Source organism: Dryobates pubescens, chromosome 10, assembly GCF_014839835.1.
Source record: "Dryobates pubescens isolate bDryPub1 chromosome 10, bDryPub1.pri, whole genome shotgun sequence".
Classification (NCBI taxonomy): Eukaryota; Metazoa; Chordata; class Aves; order Piciformes; family Picidae; genus Dryobates; species Dryobates pubescens.
Window position 1 is genome coordinate 19,568,199 of NC_071621.1, and position 16,972 is coordinate 19,585,170.

The 16,972-nt window shown below is 36.7% G+C and overlaps 1 protein-coding gene across 5 annotated transcripts in view; it reads right to left on the bottom strand.

Moving 5' to 3' along the window:
- NBEA (neurobeachin) overlaps positions 1 to 16,972 on the bottom strand; it is a 486,697-nt gene that overhangs the window by 91,618 nt on the left and 378,107 nt on the right. For all 5 annotated transcript variants that reach the window (XM_054164764.1, XM_054164763.1, XM_054164761.1 and 2 more), the window contains 3 exons: positions 8,348 to 8,465; positions 7,380 to 7,482; positions 705 to 820 (listed from right to left, as the gene is read on the bottom strand). In XM_054164764.1, the coding sequence (XP_054020739.1) occupies positions 705 to 820; positions 7,380 to 7,482; positions 8,348 to 8,465 (337 nt within the window). The remainder of the gene's footprint in view (positions 1 to 704; positions 821 to 7,379; positions 7,483 to 8,347; positions 8,466 to 16,972) is intronic.

Consider the following 16,972-nt stretch of genomic DNA (forward strand, 5'->3'; position numbering starts at 1 on the left):
AGCATGTATGCTGCAGACAGGAATCATAATAGTAGATAACTCCCTGGAAATCTTTGTATATGGCACAGAAAACTGCTGCTTTTTACGCTTAAAATTACCACAGGAGTTAACACACAGAAAAGGGAAAGGTGAAAGGAATAATGCCATTCTGAATGTTTAATTAATGACAATTGCCAGAAAAGCTCTTCCTTTGCCAATAACGAATGGATGTCTATGGCAGTTATTTTTCATTTTAAATACCTAATCTGATATTATATTTCAGCTCAAAGAACTAAATGAGAAAAGATGCTGTAATCTAATCATACCATAATCCAGGTGACATCTGTACTAGGCAGAATACTGTTGTTATTCTGCTGTCTGGTTGCTGTTGCTGAGAATGATGAAGTAGCAAAATTACATTTTCCATTATTATTTCCAGACACTCTCTGGCAATGGTTTGTTGACTCTAATAAAGCTTCAGACAAAGCTGTCAGCAGAGGAAATGGCAGAAGGGGGAGCAAGAAACAGCCTCCAAAACAATACATGAATTGAAAGTCTCAGTGATATGTTGTGCATTTTCTGATAAAATTTAATGTGTGTGTTTCCAAACCTATCAAAAAGCTGCAGCTGAATTCTAGAGGGATAAATGTATTATATCAAGACATAGTGCTTAAGACTTCGACAAACCTAAACATATTATGAAGGATTAGAGTCAGGAACCTTACCTGCTATAGTGTTGAGGAACATCAAGTATTCAAAGTTTGATATCTCCCGTCTCTGCCAGCGCTGAGTCATGTTGGAGGATTTATAAAGCTGTCGGGGAGTGGCCAGAGAGATTCTCCTAGGAAATACATTTTAAAAATGAGGGGTTTTAAGAGCCTCATTAAATGTTAAGATGTAGGACAATGTTATTAGTGTGATTAATTTCAGATTCTCTCAGAGGCTTTTTTATTTCCTTTAATGAAGTCAAGAAGACACTATTATCTTTATTTGAGAAATTGCTAAAATTAAGATCTGTATTTTATTTTACCAGTAATACAGCATTGTAATAGTTCAGAATAATATATTTTATTTTATTCTGAATCTGGTTAAAAGACTGGAAATAAAAGGAACTGCAGACCTCCTGGTGCCTGCCTTGTCCAGCAGGAATAAAAGAGGAATATCATTTCCCTTTTTCAAAAGGATAAACGGAGATAAGTTCATTAAGATGAGTGAGTGATAAAGTGCCACACATTTCCAGCACATGGGTTTAAGATATTTATTCCATAATTTGTGCATCTCCTCCACATTTATCCTTCTTATATGCCAGTAAGCTTTGAGATTTCTATTTTAGCCTGATTTCTGAAAAAAACACAATGTTTATTCAGTTAGCTGCTCACATATACATCTGCCTGTCTCTCTGTAATAACTTCTGTGATGCATTTCATTTGAATTTGGAAGAAGAGTAGAAGCTTCCCAGATACTCACTTTACATACGTTGTCTGAAACTTACATGACTGAGTAAGGGGAAAAGAACAAAGCTGTTGTGCCAGGGAAGAGAAACCCAGAAACTTTGGCTCTTCTATATTCAATTTGACAACATCACAGTGACAAATACTGTGCTCAGAGTTCTAAATTACCTGTAGTATATACTGTGCCTAGTTGGTAGAACATATGAAACTAGGTTCAGTCTAGACTAATGCATTAGAGGAAAAAAAATCTGCAATATACTGAAATAGTCTCACTGCTCACGACTCATTTCTAAAGAAAACAGTCCTTGCTGAAAAAAGACATGGGAAATCTTTGGAAGGATGAAAAAAAAATTACCTCCTCAGATACTTTAAAAAAAAAACCAAACCAAACCTCCACAAATTAAAATCTTAGAAACAGGTCAAAACAGAGAAAATGTTTACACCTGTTAAAAATAAAAAAAAAAGAGAGAGAGAGAGAAAGAGTGGATTTCTAATGTGTAGCCTATGGATGAAATTAAAGAATATATCTAGTATTTATATAGCTGGACTAAATAGGGACTCTTGATGCAGCTTTCTGTTGTACACTCACTGAGTGTACTCTAGAGTGTACTCTATTTCTAGACTCTGCATGCTGAGTACTTTCTTAAAGTAACACAGTGTCAAACTCAGCAGTGATTGCAAAAATTCAGAACATCTAAAGATGTATGTACTTACTACTGCTACACATGCACTAAACTCTGTTGCTGGAGAAAGAATGAGTAGTATGTGATTGGAGTATACAGTTATCACTATTATCGGTCAAAATTGTCAATGTGTAGGCTGTTTGCTATACTTAGGTTTACAAATAGGGCATACAAAAAACATAGTCATAAAATGGTCCAGGCTCAAAGGGACCTCCAAAGGTCATTCAGTCCGACCACCCCACAGCCAGCAGGGACATCCCCAACTAGACCAGGCTGCCAGGGGCCTCGTTGAGCCTCACCTTGAAAATCTCCAGGGAAGGGGCCTCAACCACCTCCATGGGCAACCTGTTCCAGTGTTCTACCTCACAGTAAAGAACTTGTTCCTGATATCCAATCTAAATCTGCCCTTCCCTAGTTTGAAGCCGTTGCCCCTTGTCCTGTTGCTGCAGGTCTTCATAAACAGTCTCTCTCTTTTCTTCCTTCAGGTACTGGAAGGCTGCTATTAGGTCTCCCTGGAGCCTCCTCTTCTCCAGGCTGAACAGCCCCAACTCCCTCAGCCTGTCCAAGTATAGGTGTGCCTTATTTGTTTGGGGTTTTTTTCTAAAAATGTTTGTATTTACTCAAAATAGCAGCACATAGGGTCATGTCAGCTTGTCAGTTTGGCTAGGTTTTTTTTGCAGTAGACTCTAAGACACCCATAGTAACTACACTTTACTAATACATGGAAGACATTACAAAGATTTTAAAAGTTGTTTCTGTTACAATCCTGAACAATTTACCTAAAGAATTATCTGAATGTAGTCATACTTTATATTGCACTTTATAGGATAACAATTACTTTTACAGTAAACCATGACTACTGCTACAATCAAATTAGTAAAACAAAATAAAAACACTAAAGAGATCATTACATTTACAAGGCATTTCTGTCACAGACTCTCTGTTCCTCCCCTGAAAAAACAATGTTTATGAATCAGTACAGCTTAGTAGCTGCTTTTAGACTTTACTCACAATCTCCCAGGGTGTCTCAAAACATCTACAAACTGTCAAGTGCTGCACTTTGCATTTGAATGCCTGGTTTAAGAGAATTCTACAGAAAAATGAAAATATACTAAAAAAGCTCTTTATAGCTGAGGTGTTTGAAAGATTCACAGTTATTTCAGCAATGACTGGAAAAAATTATGCACAATAAATTGGTTCCACATCTGCCTGTTTCAGTTAACACAGGAAGACCCACTGTTTTGCATTTTGCTAAATCCACCCAACTTTGATAAAATCATTTCTCTCTTTTGATATGCCACCACCAATATGAAGATGCACGAATGAATATGCTTCCTTTGCTTCTGGAGAATCATGAAATACCTACTCAAAATGGAAACTCCTGAAGAATCTCCGACGTACAAAGGATAGTCCAATTTCTAAAGTTTTATATGCTTTAAATATGACATTTTGGTGAGGGAAGGGATATTATATATCCCATAAGGGGAGAATGACTCAATCCCTTCCACAATCACTTTTAACTTAGTTAGCTACAATCCATTTTCATGCAAGGAATCCTTAAGTGTCTTGTCCAAAATGTAGCACCTGCATAATATTTTGTGTTGTGTTGCTCCTGTTCAGAAAAACACAAAAGGCTTTGGAAAGTCACTGGCTTCCAACTTTTAATCAAAGCTCTAAATGGGGGTTTATGTTTTGATGACATCAAACCTTAGTTTTACCACCCTTCTAGCTTTCGCATATCTGACCTCCGCAACCAGATACACTGAGATCTGGAAACTGATCATCAAGTTATTGTAGTTTGTGGCAGAGCTGAGCTGACACATGCATGTTTTCTTTCAGTAAAAACTTCATCATTTTATTTCTTTGTTTTAACAACTGCATTTCTGTGAAAGGTGCTAGCACATGTTTAGCATTGAGGGATGATACTATATCTTTTACCAATTCTTTGATCTCTATACACTTACAAAACAGGAAGCTCACAGTTGGTTTCTAAGCTGTGATGTTACCCTCAATAAAAATTCATCAGTAAATTACATCTAAGGTTTTAGAAACCTAAAAAGTGATCTGCTAATAGTGTTGCAAAAACATGGATATTACTCTACCTATGTAGAATCGTACAGAGCTGTAGAAAGGAGTTAATTAAAAGGCACAGTACTGTGTGCCCAGTTGTATCATATGGCGAGCTTCAATCAATGCAACATGTTTCAGGAACAGTGAAAATGCATTTATCAAAGCCAGATGAATGTGATTACTAAATCATACTGAACTCTTCAACATTTTACTAATTTTAATGATGTAATTACTTCTTTGTAACATTAAGCAGAGACTTCAATGCTTGAAAAGCATTAGACAGGCTGTTGGGAAAGGTAGCAAAGACCTAAATGAGACTTGCTCAGAACAGCAGGTCTGTAGCAGTCTAGGGAAGAGGTATCAGTTTGCCTGTTTCTAATCCTTTGTACTATTAGAAGACCATAAATATTGCTTTTTCTTTTATTTTCTTCCATCTGTCTTAATAAATTTCTCCATAAAACCAGAAAATATTTCTCCATGAGAAAGTGCACATTCTGTACCAAAAGTAATATACTCCTTCTGAGTGCAATTCTTCGTGGTAATGCAAATAACTTTAGATGAAACCTTTATCAGAGTAGCATCAGAGAGGAACTATTACTTAACAAAAATAAAACTAAGGACTTAAGCAAAACAACCAGAAATACTTGCTTTTGTTAAAATATTTTAAAGTACAGATTAATCCTGAAAATTGCTCTTTAAAAAGGGTAACATTTTACTCAGTGTAGCAGTTTCTTTTGGTTACTCAGCATAATCTCTCCCTATGTTAGTTACACAATTAAGCGTAATTTTAAAAATTAGCATTCTTGAGCCAACGCATTCATAGGAAATTCTAACATTAACAAAATATTAACTACAAAGCTAGAGAGCCAGATTTTCCCTCACTCTGCTGCGAGCCTATTGAAGACAATAAGGGTATGTAGACAGGAAAACAAAAAGAAAAGCCATGACTGCAGAGTCTTTATCGTACATAAATCGTATCATGATTACTCAAGAAAAGAAAAACAACTTCACTACCATATGCCAGATTTATTCTGAAGGCTAGCAAGCCTATTTATGATTCAAATTGAACTTTAATCAAAAAGGTATGGAAATAACTGCATATCATATTAAAGATGAAGTTTTTCTAAATAATTATATATCAACAAACTTTTTCAATTATTCACTGAATAATGCACAAAGGATATGAATTTCAAACATAAAAAATGTCACTGCAGATGTGAAATTCTGATTGAGAAATTTGCATTTTGTTTGTTCTAGACCATGTGGCCATTTCTATTTCAGAAAAGAATAATATTACTTTTCATTTAGAGACAGCAATTCCTTTAATTTGAGTATTTGGAAGAGCAATGCAAATATTAACAAGATGCACCTTCCAAAGAAATGCCCCAACTTTCCCTTGATCTCAGTGAAAACTTGAGAAATTTGGCAGTTTGCCTAAGAACTTCAGCACATTCAAGAGATCAAGCCTTAGGCATCATGAGACTCTTGAGCTCATGACAGGGAATGATGTTCAGCTGGGAACAAAATAGTTCTCCAATCCAGCAAATGCTTTGACAGTTCAGAGTATTTCCACATTCTACATTGGGATAAAACTAGAACAATCTGAAATTCTAGTTTGCATTGTATTACTTAGAGAAAGGCACATCCAAGACATTACACTTAATTACACTGGCAAGTCAAGCCAGATGGAGATATGAACCAAAGCACCACATTTTGTTAATTTTCTGCTGTTTCTTCACTCCATTATATTTATTTATTTTTCTTTAATTTTGACCAGAAATTATTCCTGAACCTAAACATCTTTCACCAAACTTCTAATGGTAGAATCTTAAAATCAATTTTGGTTTGAATGGACCTTTCTAAGCCACCAATGAAAAAATAGTGGGGACAGGAAATTTTCCCCCAACTCAGCTAAGTATACAGAAAGATCATCTTATTCATCACTGAAATATAAACACTTTTATACTATAGGATATGACAAATCCAGCCCTATTTCTGACCATAGGCCTATCTGATACTAACATTGATGAGGTAACAAAAACTGTACTTGTTCATAGAATGTGAGAATTGAATAGAAATAGAAATAGAAATAGAAATAGAAATAGAAATAGAAATAGAAATAGAATAGAATAGAATAGAATAGCATAGAATAGAATTAACCAACTTGGACAAGACCTTCGAGATCATTAAGTCCAACCTATCACCCAACACTATTTATTCAACTAAACCATCTCACCAAGAGCCCCATCCAGTCTCTTCCTAAACACCTCCAGTGAGGGTGACTCCACCACTTCCCTGGGCAGCCCATTCCAATGGCAAATCACTCTTTCTGTGAAGAACTTCTTCCTAACATCCAGCCTAAACTGAACCTTAGACTTAGAACTTCTTTTTCAAAACATATATTGTCTTTAATTTTAGAGACAAAAGACAAATAATGCATTGTATTCATGAATGGAAGAAAGCTGAAAGTTCAAAATAGCCACTCCCTGATGAGGAATGAAGTTAATTAAACCCACACATGTTCATAGAAAAGGCAAGTGAGAAGGTATGTATAAAAAATAATTTCCATTCAGCAAATACAAAACCTAGTGTGGTTCCATGTTCTGTGCTCTTACAATATCTGAAGTGGGCCTACAAGAAAGCTGGTGAGGGACTTTTTAGGGTGATGGTACTGATATGACTAGGGGGAATGTATCCAAGCTAGAGGATTAGATTTTATGAAGAAGTTCTTCACCATAGGCATAGGCACAGGTTGCCCAGGGAGGTAGTGGAAGCCCCATCCCTGGAAGTTTTTACGGCCAGGCTGGATTTGGCTTTGGGCAACCTGATCTAGTGTGCCCATGGCAGGGAGGTTGGAACTAGATGATCCTTGGGATCCCTTCCAACCCTGGCAATTCTGTGATTCTGCATAACAATTATAACAAGGATGAACCTTTGTCTATACAGTTATGACTGAAAAGCAGACTTTGAAGATACAAGGTATATGTGGTTTTCTGGTCCTTCACTGGAAGGTACTTATTTCCTGTAATGATTTTTTTTTAAAGAAATCTAATTTGCAATACTTTTACTTCTATTTAATAACAACAAGCCATATAATAGATAAAGCATGTTGTTCCTCAAAGTAACCTTAAGAAAGAGAAAATCTAGAGTTTCATGACAGGAATTTGAATAAAACAAAATATACAAAACTAATTACCTGGCTTGTGGCAACCCATAGCTGGTTCCTACTCCAACACGTGGTAAGCTGTACACAACTTTCTTCACTGTTGCTTGGTCAGGAAAATTAAACATAACAGAAGCTAAATGAGGAAGAGAAAGTAAAAACTAGTAAGCCATATGCAGACACCTGTTTCTCCACCTACACATATTTTTAAAATGTTCTTTATTTTTATTTGGGAAGAGAAGCCACTTCCATTTTTATCCTAGGGATGTTACTACAGAAGCTCCTGGCATATCTATGTATCATCAGCTGGTTAACATTTTGGCATTAACTCTCCCATTTTGTAGAAGACTCAAGTGAAGTATACATCAAAAGAATCATTACCATTAATCCATAAAAGTTTATCAGGCTGAGGAAGCTATTCAGCAGCTGGCTTGGTATTCAGTCCTCTAACTGGTGCATTAAAACACATAGGACCAGAAAGTGCTTAATTCCCTCTTCATTCAAAATGAAAACTTACATCAGAGCTCCTCAGGGCAAAAGACTACTGACACACCTCACCAACCATTCAACTCTGATTCAGAGTAACACATACTGAAAACTGAGTGGATCAATTTCTTGAACTGATCCTTTTTACTTGAACTCAGTTTGTAACTAGAAAAGGAAATATCCTTTTAGATACTTCAGTAAAACATTTGCAGAAAATGGAGGAGAGAGGTAAGATCTTAGGAAAAGCGAATCTCCTATCAAACATTTGTAGAATTTACCAATTGCAGTGACTTTTTTTTTTCAATAAATAAATCTGTTGCATGGAAAGCAGTGAGATTTATTTATGTGATTGATTTAAATACAAAATAAATGAATACATGCAAGAATAAGCAGTACTGAATTCAGACATAAGCACTTTGTCAGATGAAGCACAGAGTTTAAATTCTAAGGCTAATAAATAACACACAAAACAACTACTAGCACACATCTATACAACAAATTAAACAAAGGCATACTTCTGTTTGCCATAAACACTTCCAAAGCTGTGTTCTGGAGAAGGTAACGTCTTGAAAAAACAGCCCGAATCTCACTGAACATCCATTTTCCATGAAGGCCTTCTGTATAGGCAAGGACCTTTAAAGAAAGTCAAAGTGGCAATTGTTACCTATTAGTTACCAATTATTCACTAAAATATTGCATAAGAATATAGTAAATTTTACCCATACAGTAAATACATAGAATACATAGAATAAACCTTCAAGATCATCGTGTCCAACCCATCAACCAATCCAACACCACCCAAACTAACCCACGGCACCAAGCACCCCATCAAGTCTTCTGAAAACCTCCAGTGATGGCGACTCCACCACCTCCCCAGGCAGCCCATTCCAATGGGCAATCACTCTTTCTGTATAGAACTTTTTCCTAACATCTAGCCTGAACCTCCCCTGGTGCAGCCTGAGACTGTGTCCTCTTGTTCTGTGTGCCCATACAGAAATACAGTAAATTGTATCTCTTTAAAACTTGAAACCCGTGAGTTAAAACATGAAGTTGCATCATTTATTAAAAAATGCAGTGAAGTTTAGCTGTTAGAAGATTATTAGGTACTGCAACCTGAATCTCCTAAGGTCTATCTCTCATGAGTCACATCATCTTATTTTTCTCAAAAAAAACAACCCCAAAACTCTACGAGCAAGCACAAGTTAACGGACATAGTTGCAATTATGCTTAGCTTTATTTTCTTCCAACAGCGAGCATTACACAATTGTCAGTTATGCATCAGAACAACAAATTCACTTCTGAAGTTAAGTTGGGTAAGTACAACCAAAATAATATAACTTTCTATTCACATCCATTTCAGGGTCACAAATTGGAACTCACTCAACTCCATTAATAAAACCAGAAATTAGTTGGAACTGTATGTTAACACAGTAATTTTTCTAAACTTAAGTACATCTGACATTCAAATCCATGAACAAAACAATTATTTTTAATTTTAACATTGATGCAAAACTATTTTTAAATAAAACCGTTTAAAACAAGTACTGCTTTCCCAATTTGTCAGTTTCTCAGCTGTCAGTGTTCATCTAAAACTATATATTAATGGTTAAATAATCTTTTTCACTCTTCCGGATGTTCAGGTAGACAGACTAAAAAGGACACAGTTTAATTAGGTGTCTGCTTTATTAACTTATCAGTGAACTATCATTCCAACAGTATGTAGAACAAGTCTTTTCCAGTCCTTCTTTCCTGTTGGAAAGCTGCCTTCAGCCCTCCATCTCTGCTCAGGTGGGCTCTGCCCTTAGCTGAGACCCCAACACTTCATCCTATGAGAGACCAGCTGTTTGGGATGGGGAAATATCCCCTTGCCATACCCAGCTGCATTTCCCAGTCTCTGTAGACTGTGCCTTCTCCTAGGCTTCAGTTTCTTGGAGAGCTGCAGCCTCAAAGAAACACAATGAACACCTTCACTAAAGGGAAATGCAAAAAGAAGCTTTCAGACTACAGAGACTGAACTTCTCTGTTCTCCATTAGGTACATAGAAACTGTTGGCATACCAGCTTGCAGTGCTTTACTCACTCAGTTGGGGTCTTTGATTTCTGTATTCATGACCTCCCCCAACTTCTGTATAGGGAAATATTAGGGGGACCATACATTGCTGCTGTCAATGATCCTTCATGCTTGAGGTAATGGAAATTGTATTCCTTCTTTATTTTTCTCTGATGAAGTTAGTAACAGATTTTTATATATGAAAAAGCTAATTTAAGTTTGTACATTAGGTGTTAAAAGAGCTTCTTGGATGTTTGTTTATTTGTCTTCCATAACTTTTTTCTTTTAACCATGGTGAGTCTACTTCAGAAATGAAGTTACACAAGAAACAATACAAATATGCTTCAGCACACTTTGTAGCGTTCAAATGCTATATTCAAATGTCCTTGCTAGTATCAGGGACACACTGATCCCTGTGTAATGTCTAGATGAGAAGTTAAATAGAAAACTTAGAGCAACACTGCTGATGGTGCTGTTTCCTTCACCTCAGCTTTCCGCACTAACTAAATGCAGCCTTGAAGAAGGGAAGGGGTTTGATTTCTTTGGATACCTCCCAGACACACAGAAGGGTCTGTATGCTTCCTCTATTCAGTCACAGGCCAGCTGTGGAATTACTATATCATGTGCTAAATTCTTGCAATGGTTAAAAATCTGTACCTTATTTTTACTTTGAACTCTGGTGACTTCAGCTTCTAGCCACCAGATCTCATGGCACCTTTGTCTGTGAGATTAGAGTCTTCTAGTATCATATAACTTTTCCTTGTGTCAGTAATTACGGACTGTGATTCAGTTACTGCTTGGCTTTCTCTTTGATGAGCTAAATAAACCAAATTTCCCTTCAGTCTTTCATTGAGATCAGATGCTAGGATACAGCTGGTATCGTGTATGTGAAATTCAGATGGATAAGAACAATAACTGAAGATTTCAGCACCCTCCATCTTTGAATGTATTTTGCTGCTATCTGATACACATTTTTTATAGATACACAAGTTCTCAAGATACAGAGAGGAAGCAGGGAGATAAAAAACCTCTAGTTTAAAAAGCTAAATGATGAGAGTAGTCTCCCAGAGAGAGGATTTTGAAATGTATGAAGTACAAGATCTACAGCAGACAGCACATTAGCCAAAGAATTAGTTTCTGGACAAAATACTATGCTTCAGGAATTCACATTTTGTTTCAAAAATGTTCCTAGTTGTCCTATTTTTTTTTCTCCAAAGAAAAATGTTTAATAGTGACTATATATGATGTATTAACATTTTAGATGATTCACAATAATACATTTATGAAGTCTTGTTACATACCACAGCTCAGTTACTAGAGAACAACACTAAAAGCACATTGTATATCAACTATACACTGGCTGCCACTTTCTTCCTACTCTCCTGAATCAAGTATAAAGCAATTATAACTTCATAGAGGTACATTCACCCACTATGAAATGAATGACTTAAAATAGCACTCCAGTGAAATCAGAGGAAAGGAAAGAGCCTATAATTCAATTACTGTCCTCAATTACACTCTTCTTAACTGTCTATTAGTCCTAGAAATATCAGATTATCATGTTGATATCAAATCATCTCAATTATTTCAGTATTTCTGCTGTATTGTTTTCCTGTCCAAGATGTACTACCCATGTTCGCCATCCTCCTTAACATTCATCTAACACTATTTTCAAGCAATGTATTAAACCCTCCATTATTAGGCATCTACAGCTCACACCAAAAATTACTGACATTGCTGCAGGATTCTTTCTTCTTGTTGCTATAAGAGCCAAAACAAAGTAAGTCAATTTTTCTGAATTTGAATACTTTGAAAGATTTTTTTTCTTTTTTTTTGTAAACTTCAAGGATTACTTTCAACATTTCACTTTCTCATATCACATAAATGAAAGAATGACTATTTTAATTTTTTTTACAGAGTTCATGTATTATTGTCAAGGGTTCGGGCTGGGCCAGCCACTAAATGACTGATGGACACTTTCTACCAGTCTCTCTCCCTTCTCGAAAGGGAATAAGGGAGACAGGCTTATGAACTGGGAAAGAAAAATAAAACTACTTATATGAAAATAATAATAGTAAAATGAAATGTATATATACATGCACAAATCAATACCAAACCCAACCCCCCTGATGGTAATTAGTCATTGTCAAGACTGATGCTGTGGCAGAAGTCCCAGACTGGACTCAGCAGCACACAGGAACCAGATTTAAGAGCTGGATTCTGGAACTGGGTTCAGGAACTCAAGGATGAATGGAGACATCCTCTTCAGATACTGAACATTGAAGACTAGAAAGAGAAAAGCTTGGCCCTTATGTTCCCTCACCTTTATAGTATTACATATGTGAAATGGAATACCTCGAATACCTCACTGGCCAGTTTAGGGTAACCTGGCCTGTCTACTTCTCCCTGCAGCTATGGCCTTTTACTCTACACTCCCAATGCAGTACACAAGATTTAGCGGTGACCTTGGTCTACACACCAAGCCTTGGTACTAACTAGAAACATTGACTGTTATTGCTACCAGAAGCAGACACTGTCTGCAAAAACCTGCTGTTCATTTCAGCAAGTGCACGTAGAAGAGCCTGAGCTGAAAAGTAAAATCACTGACCAGAATTAGTCCTAACTCAAACCAGGACAATTGCATATTTAATTATTAAAAAAGCCCATGGAAATACCACTGCATTCACCAAAACACACTGAAATTATGTTACCTAGTCATCTGAAGCCAACATTACCATGTGCTCCATTCCATATTTTGTTGTTTTTATTTAGTCTGTGCTCATTATTTTGATAGCTTTATGAGTTTTTCTCCTACAAATACTCGTGAAGACTTCTTCTTACATATATGTAATACTTAATACTATATATACTTAATACTAATACTATGTATACTTAATACTAATACTATATATATGTCCTTAAATGGTCTTAATAAAATAAAATCCAAGCAGCCAAGCAACAATATCTAAATGTGAACTGAGCATACTTTTTTAATATCAGCTGAAATCGTTTGGTTTAAAGCTCACTTCTCCTTGTAAAACCCTTTCTTTTACCCTGAAATACAGGTATGTTTTAAAGACAGCAATGAGTTCACTAGCCAGACAACAGACCGAGAATAAAAATTTGCTAGGATTGCTGTAAAATGAAGATGTCACCCTAATAATGGAATAAGAAGTCTTTAAATCTCAAGAGTTCTCTAATATGAAAAATCAATTAATGGTTAACACTTAGATTAGTAAAGTAGCTTGGGCTGCTCAGACAGAAAGCTCTACAGAAAAGAAACAGAGCCATTATTGAAAGGCTTTCCTGCTTGGCACAAATATGAAGGCTCTGCTTTTTTTTCCCCCTTTTCATTCCTTCATTGAAGAGTCAATCCATTTTTAATCATAAACCTACATCAGTAATTATTCAATTATTGATAATTAATTAATTGTTAATTAATGGCTGGAATTTTGAAGTATCACATTAACCAAAGGACCAGAAATACTAATTTCCATTCTCCTAGAATCCCTAATAGATTATTTCCACTGGAGAAACACTTTAGCATTGAGGTTTATGTTCACTGTTTTATACCATTATTTGTATCTCACAGCATGCACAAGACACAGCAGAACAATCACAGAATTGTTGAGGCTGGAAAAGACCTCTGGAGATCATCAAATCCAGCCTATGACCTAACATCACAGCATCAGCTAAGCCATGCCACCAAGTACCACATCCAACCTTTTTTTAAAGACCTCCAGTGATGGTGACTCCACCACCTCTCTGGGTAGTTCATTCCAGGACCTAATCAGCCTTTCTGTGAGGAAGTGCTTCCTAATATCTAACCTAAACCTCCCCCGTGGTGCAGCTTCATACCATGCCCTCTTGCCTGTCACTAGTTGCCTGGGAGAAGAGCCTGACCCCCACCTGACTAGAACTTCCTTTTAAGTAGTTGTAGAGAGTGATAAAGTCCCCTCTCAGTGTCCTTTTCTCCAGGCTGAACAACCCCAGCTCCCTCAACCTTTCCTCACATGACTTTCCCTCCAGCCCCCTCAACAGTCTTGTCACTCTCCTCTGGACCCACTCCAGCACCTCAATATCCTTCCTGAAGTGAGGACCTCAGAACTACACACAGTACTTGAGGTGAAGCCTCACCAGTGCTGATTACAGGGGCAGAATTGCATCACTAGTTGCATAAGCCACTCATCCCCCAGTCTATAGCACTGCATGGGGTTATTGTGGCCAAAGTACAGGACCCTGCACTTGGCCTTGTTGAATCTCATACCAGTGGCCTCAGGCCACTGACCCAGCCTGTCCAGGTTCCTCTACAATATTCTGGTCCTTTTGATTATTGCTCTGGAATTGAAATAATCTCAAAATAAGACTAAACTAGACTAGACTAGAATAGAATAGACCAGGTTGGAAGAGACCTTCAAGATCATCAAGTCCAACCCATCATCCAACACCATCTAATCAATTAAACCATGGCACCAAGTGCCCCATCAAGTCTCCTCCTAAACACCTCCAGTGATGGTGATTCCACGACCTCCCCGGGCAGCCCATTCCAATGTGCAATCACTCTCTCTATGAAGATTTTCTTCCTAACATCCAGTCTAAACCTCCCTTGGTGCAGATTGAGACTTTGTCCTCTTGTTCTGGTGCTGGTTGTCTGGGAGAAGAGACTAGCCCCCGCCTGTCTACAACCTCCCTTCAGGTAGTTGTAGAGAGCAATAAGGTTTCCCCTGAGCCTCTGACAAAGAAATGGAGGAAAGCAGCATGCAGAAGTTCTATCAATTCTGTTGCTACCTTTACAGTAAGAATGGCCACTTCTTCAGCCTGTTGCAAAGAATTGTTGCTTATGGCTCAACATTTCCTTTTTTTTAAAAGCAGTCCATTGAGGCATTTCATTAATGTCTACGTATATGAATTTAATCTATTTTTTTTTTCAATGGGAATTCATCATTTGTCTTTTGGAATGAGATTTCTGTTTCAGGGTATTTTAATTCCCATCTTCTTTGTTTATATGTAGTGCAAAATGCATATATCCATTAACATGCAATATAGGTTTCTGTTTGGGTTATGTGGTGGGTTTGTTTTTTTTAAAATTTTATTTTCCAGGTACTTATTCACTGATTTCCTTCATCCTTCTTTATCTTTTGTACTACTAATGTCAAACAAGATCAGCAAGGGACAATGTTGCCTTGCACTTATGTCTAGTAGAACTGGTTTGGGTTTTGCTGCATTTCCACAGATACAGTCCAAAATTCCTATACGTAATTTTTTTCAAAGTCTGAAAATCATTCCCAGAGTCATGCTTTCTGAATAAAATGGGCATTTCTTGAAAGTAACTGTTTGGATGCTTTTTTTTTTTTTGCTCTTATCAATGAACACAAGGGCTTCTGAGGATACTGTAATTTTAATACTGTAAATATTTTACTATTTCACAAAACCATTTTCATCCACTGCTTAAGTGTAGCTACTACTATGTTGAACCTGGACATCATTATTTTAGTTAGAACATTTAAGAAAGAACTCTGGTATGTCCTTGCTTTAGACATCAAAATTCCATCTATCTGTTAAACAGCTCTGTTACCCAGCAACGCAGGGTATTGTCTTTGCCACGTGCTACTTACTTCATTTTATTTTTCCTCTAGGGATGCAAGAAACTTCTATGAATTTACCCTTTTATCTCCTTCTCAGTTTAACCCTCTTACTTATTCAACTTTAATATTTCACATTTCAAAAGTATTGGTTTTGCATTTGAACAGGTTTGTCTTGACTAGTAAGGTCTAGTGGGATGCTGTTGTGTCCTGGTAGCCCAACCCAAAACAAACCTTTTCACTTGAATCGAGAATTTTGGAAGCATATGATTAAAAGCACTGTATTGTGTACTCACCATCTGTCCCTCCAGCAGTTCAATAACCCTAATAATTTTTAAAAGTTTTTCTATTTTCCAGTGTTTCAAATGTGCTCAATTAGAGCTGCAAGTATTTTCTTTGTGCATTAACTACATGTGGTACCTTTTTTTTTTATTTTTCTAATCAAGTTTTCTAAGTTGTGCTTCTTCCACTACAAAATGACCATATACAGTGGTCCTTCAGTTTGAATAGAATTTTTGTTCATTATACAACTTCACCAACTTTGGTAAGACAGATAACCAGCAAGAGCCATCCGAATCTATTTTGTGTATGACAACCTTAAATAAAAGACAGGAAGAAGAAATCTGGGTTCGTTTCAGTTACATTGCAGTCCCTACACCTACATTATCAAAATAAACAAAAGTAAAATAGCCCTGGTGTTCCAGATTTCCAGGTCAGGAGCTTTTTGTGACAGACTTTTCTGTGAAGGCGGTAGCCAAGGAGAGAAGAAAAACTCTCTGAAGCTCTCTTGTCCATCCTTGTCAAATGAATATTTAATATTCCCTAAGGCTGAGTGTTTTTTTCACAGTGAAATTCTGTTGTAAAGTAATTTTGTTATTCTGATGCTACCCTCCTGAAAAACAGTTGTGATAGCCACGGAGTATCCAAAAGGGTCTTTGGCCTCCCCATTGTCTGCTGAAAACTGTATCTCTTGCTTTCTTTATAAAGTGAGATAAGAGGACATTAATGAAAAAAAGAGATAAAATCTAAATTTGTGGTCACCTCATCTTTCTTGTACATGAATAAGCAAGTAAGAAAAAAAATAAAAGAAAAAAAAAAAGGTGCCAAGGAAGGAAAGAAAAAAGAAATTATAATTGTGGGAAAAGCTGCTACTCTTTATAGTTGTGTTTGAAATAGCAAGGTATGGCATGCTTCAGGCGCAAAGCAACAGCTGATTTCATATTAACCATTTCATAAGAACCCAGGAACCATAAAATTCATTGTACTCCTCTAGTACATGCCCTATGTTAGTGTCTTACAGGATGTTTCCAAGCTTGCAACCTCAGCACCTAAAAGAAAACGCCTGCCAATAGAACATGGATTACTTGACAAAAGCAGAGAGATGCATAGACCCAGCTACACAAGTGTGCTTATGCACTTGTCCCAGGTACACAACAGATAAAATAGTTTAGTATCATAGTATGCTTTTAGAGGTTAAAACCATGAAAACAATTACTGAAAATCATTCCC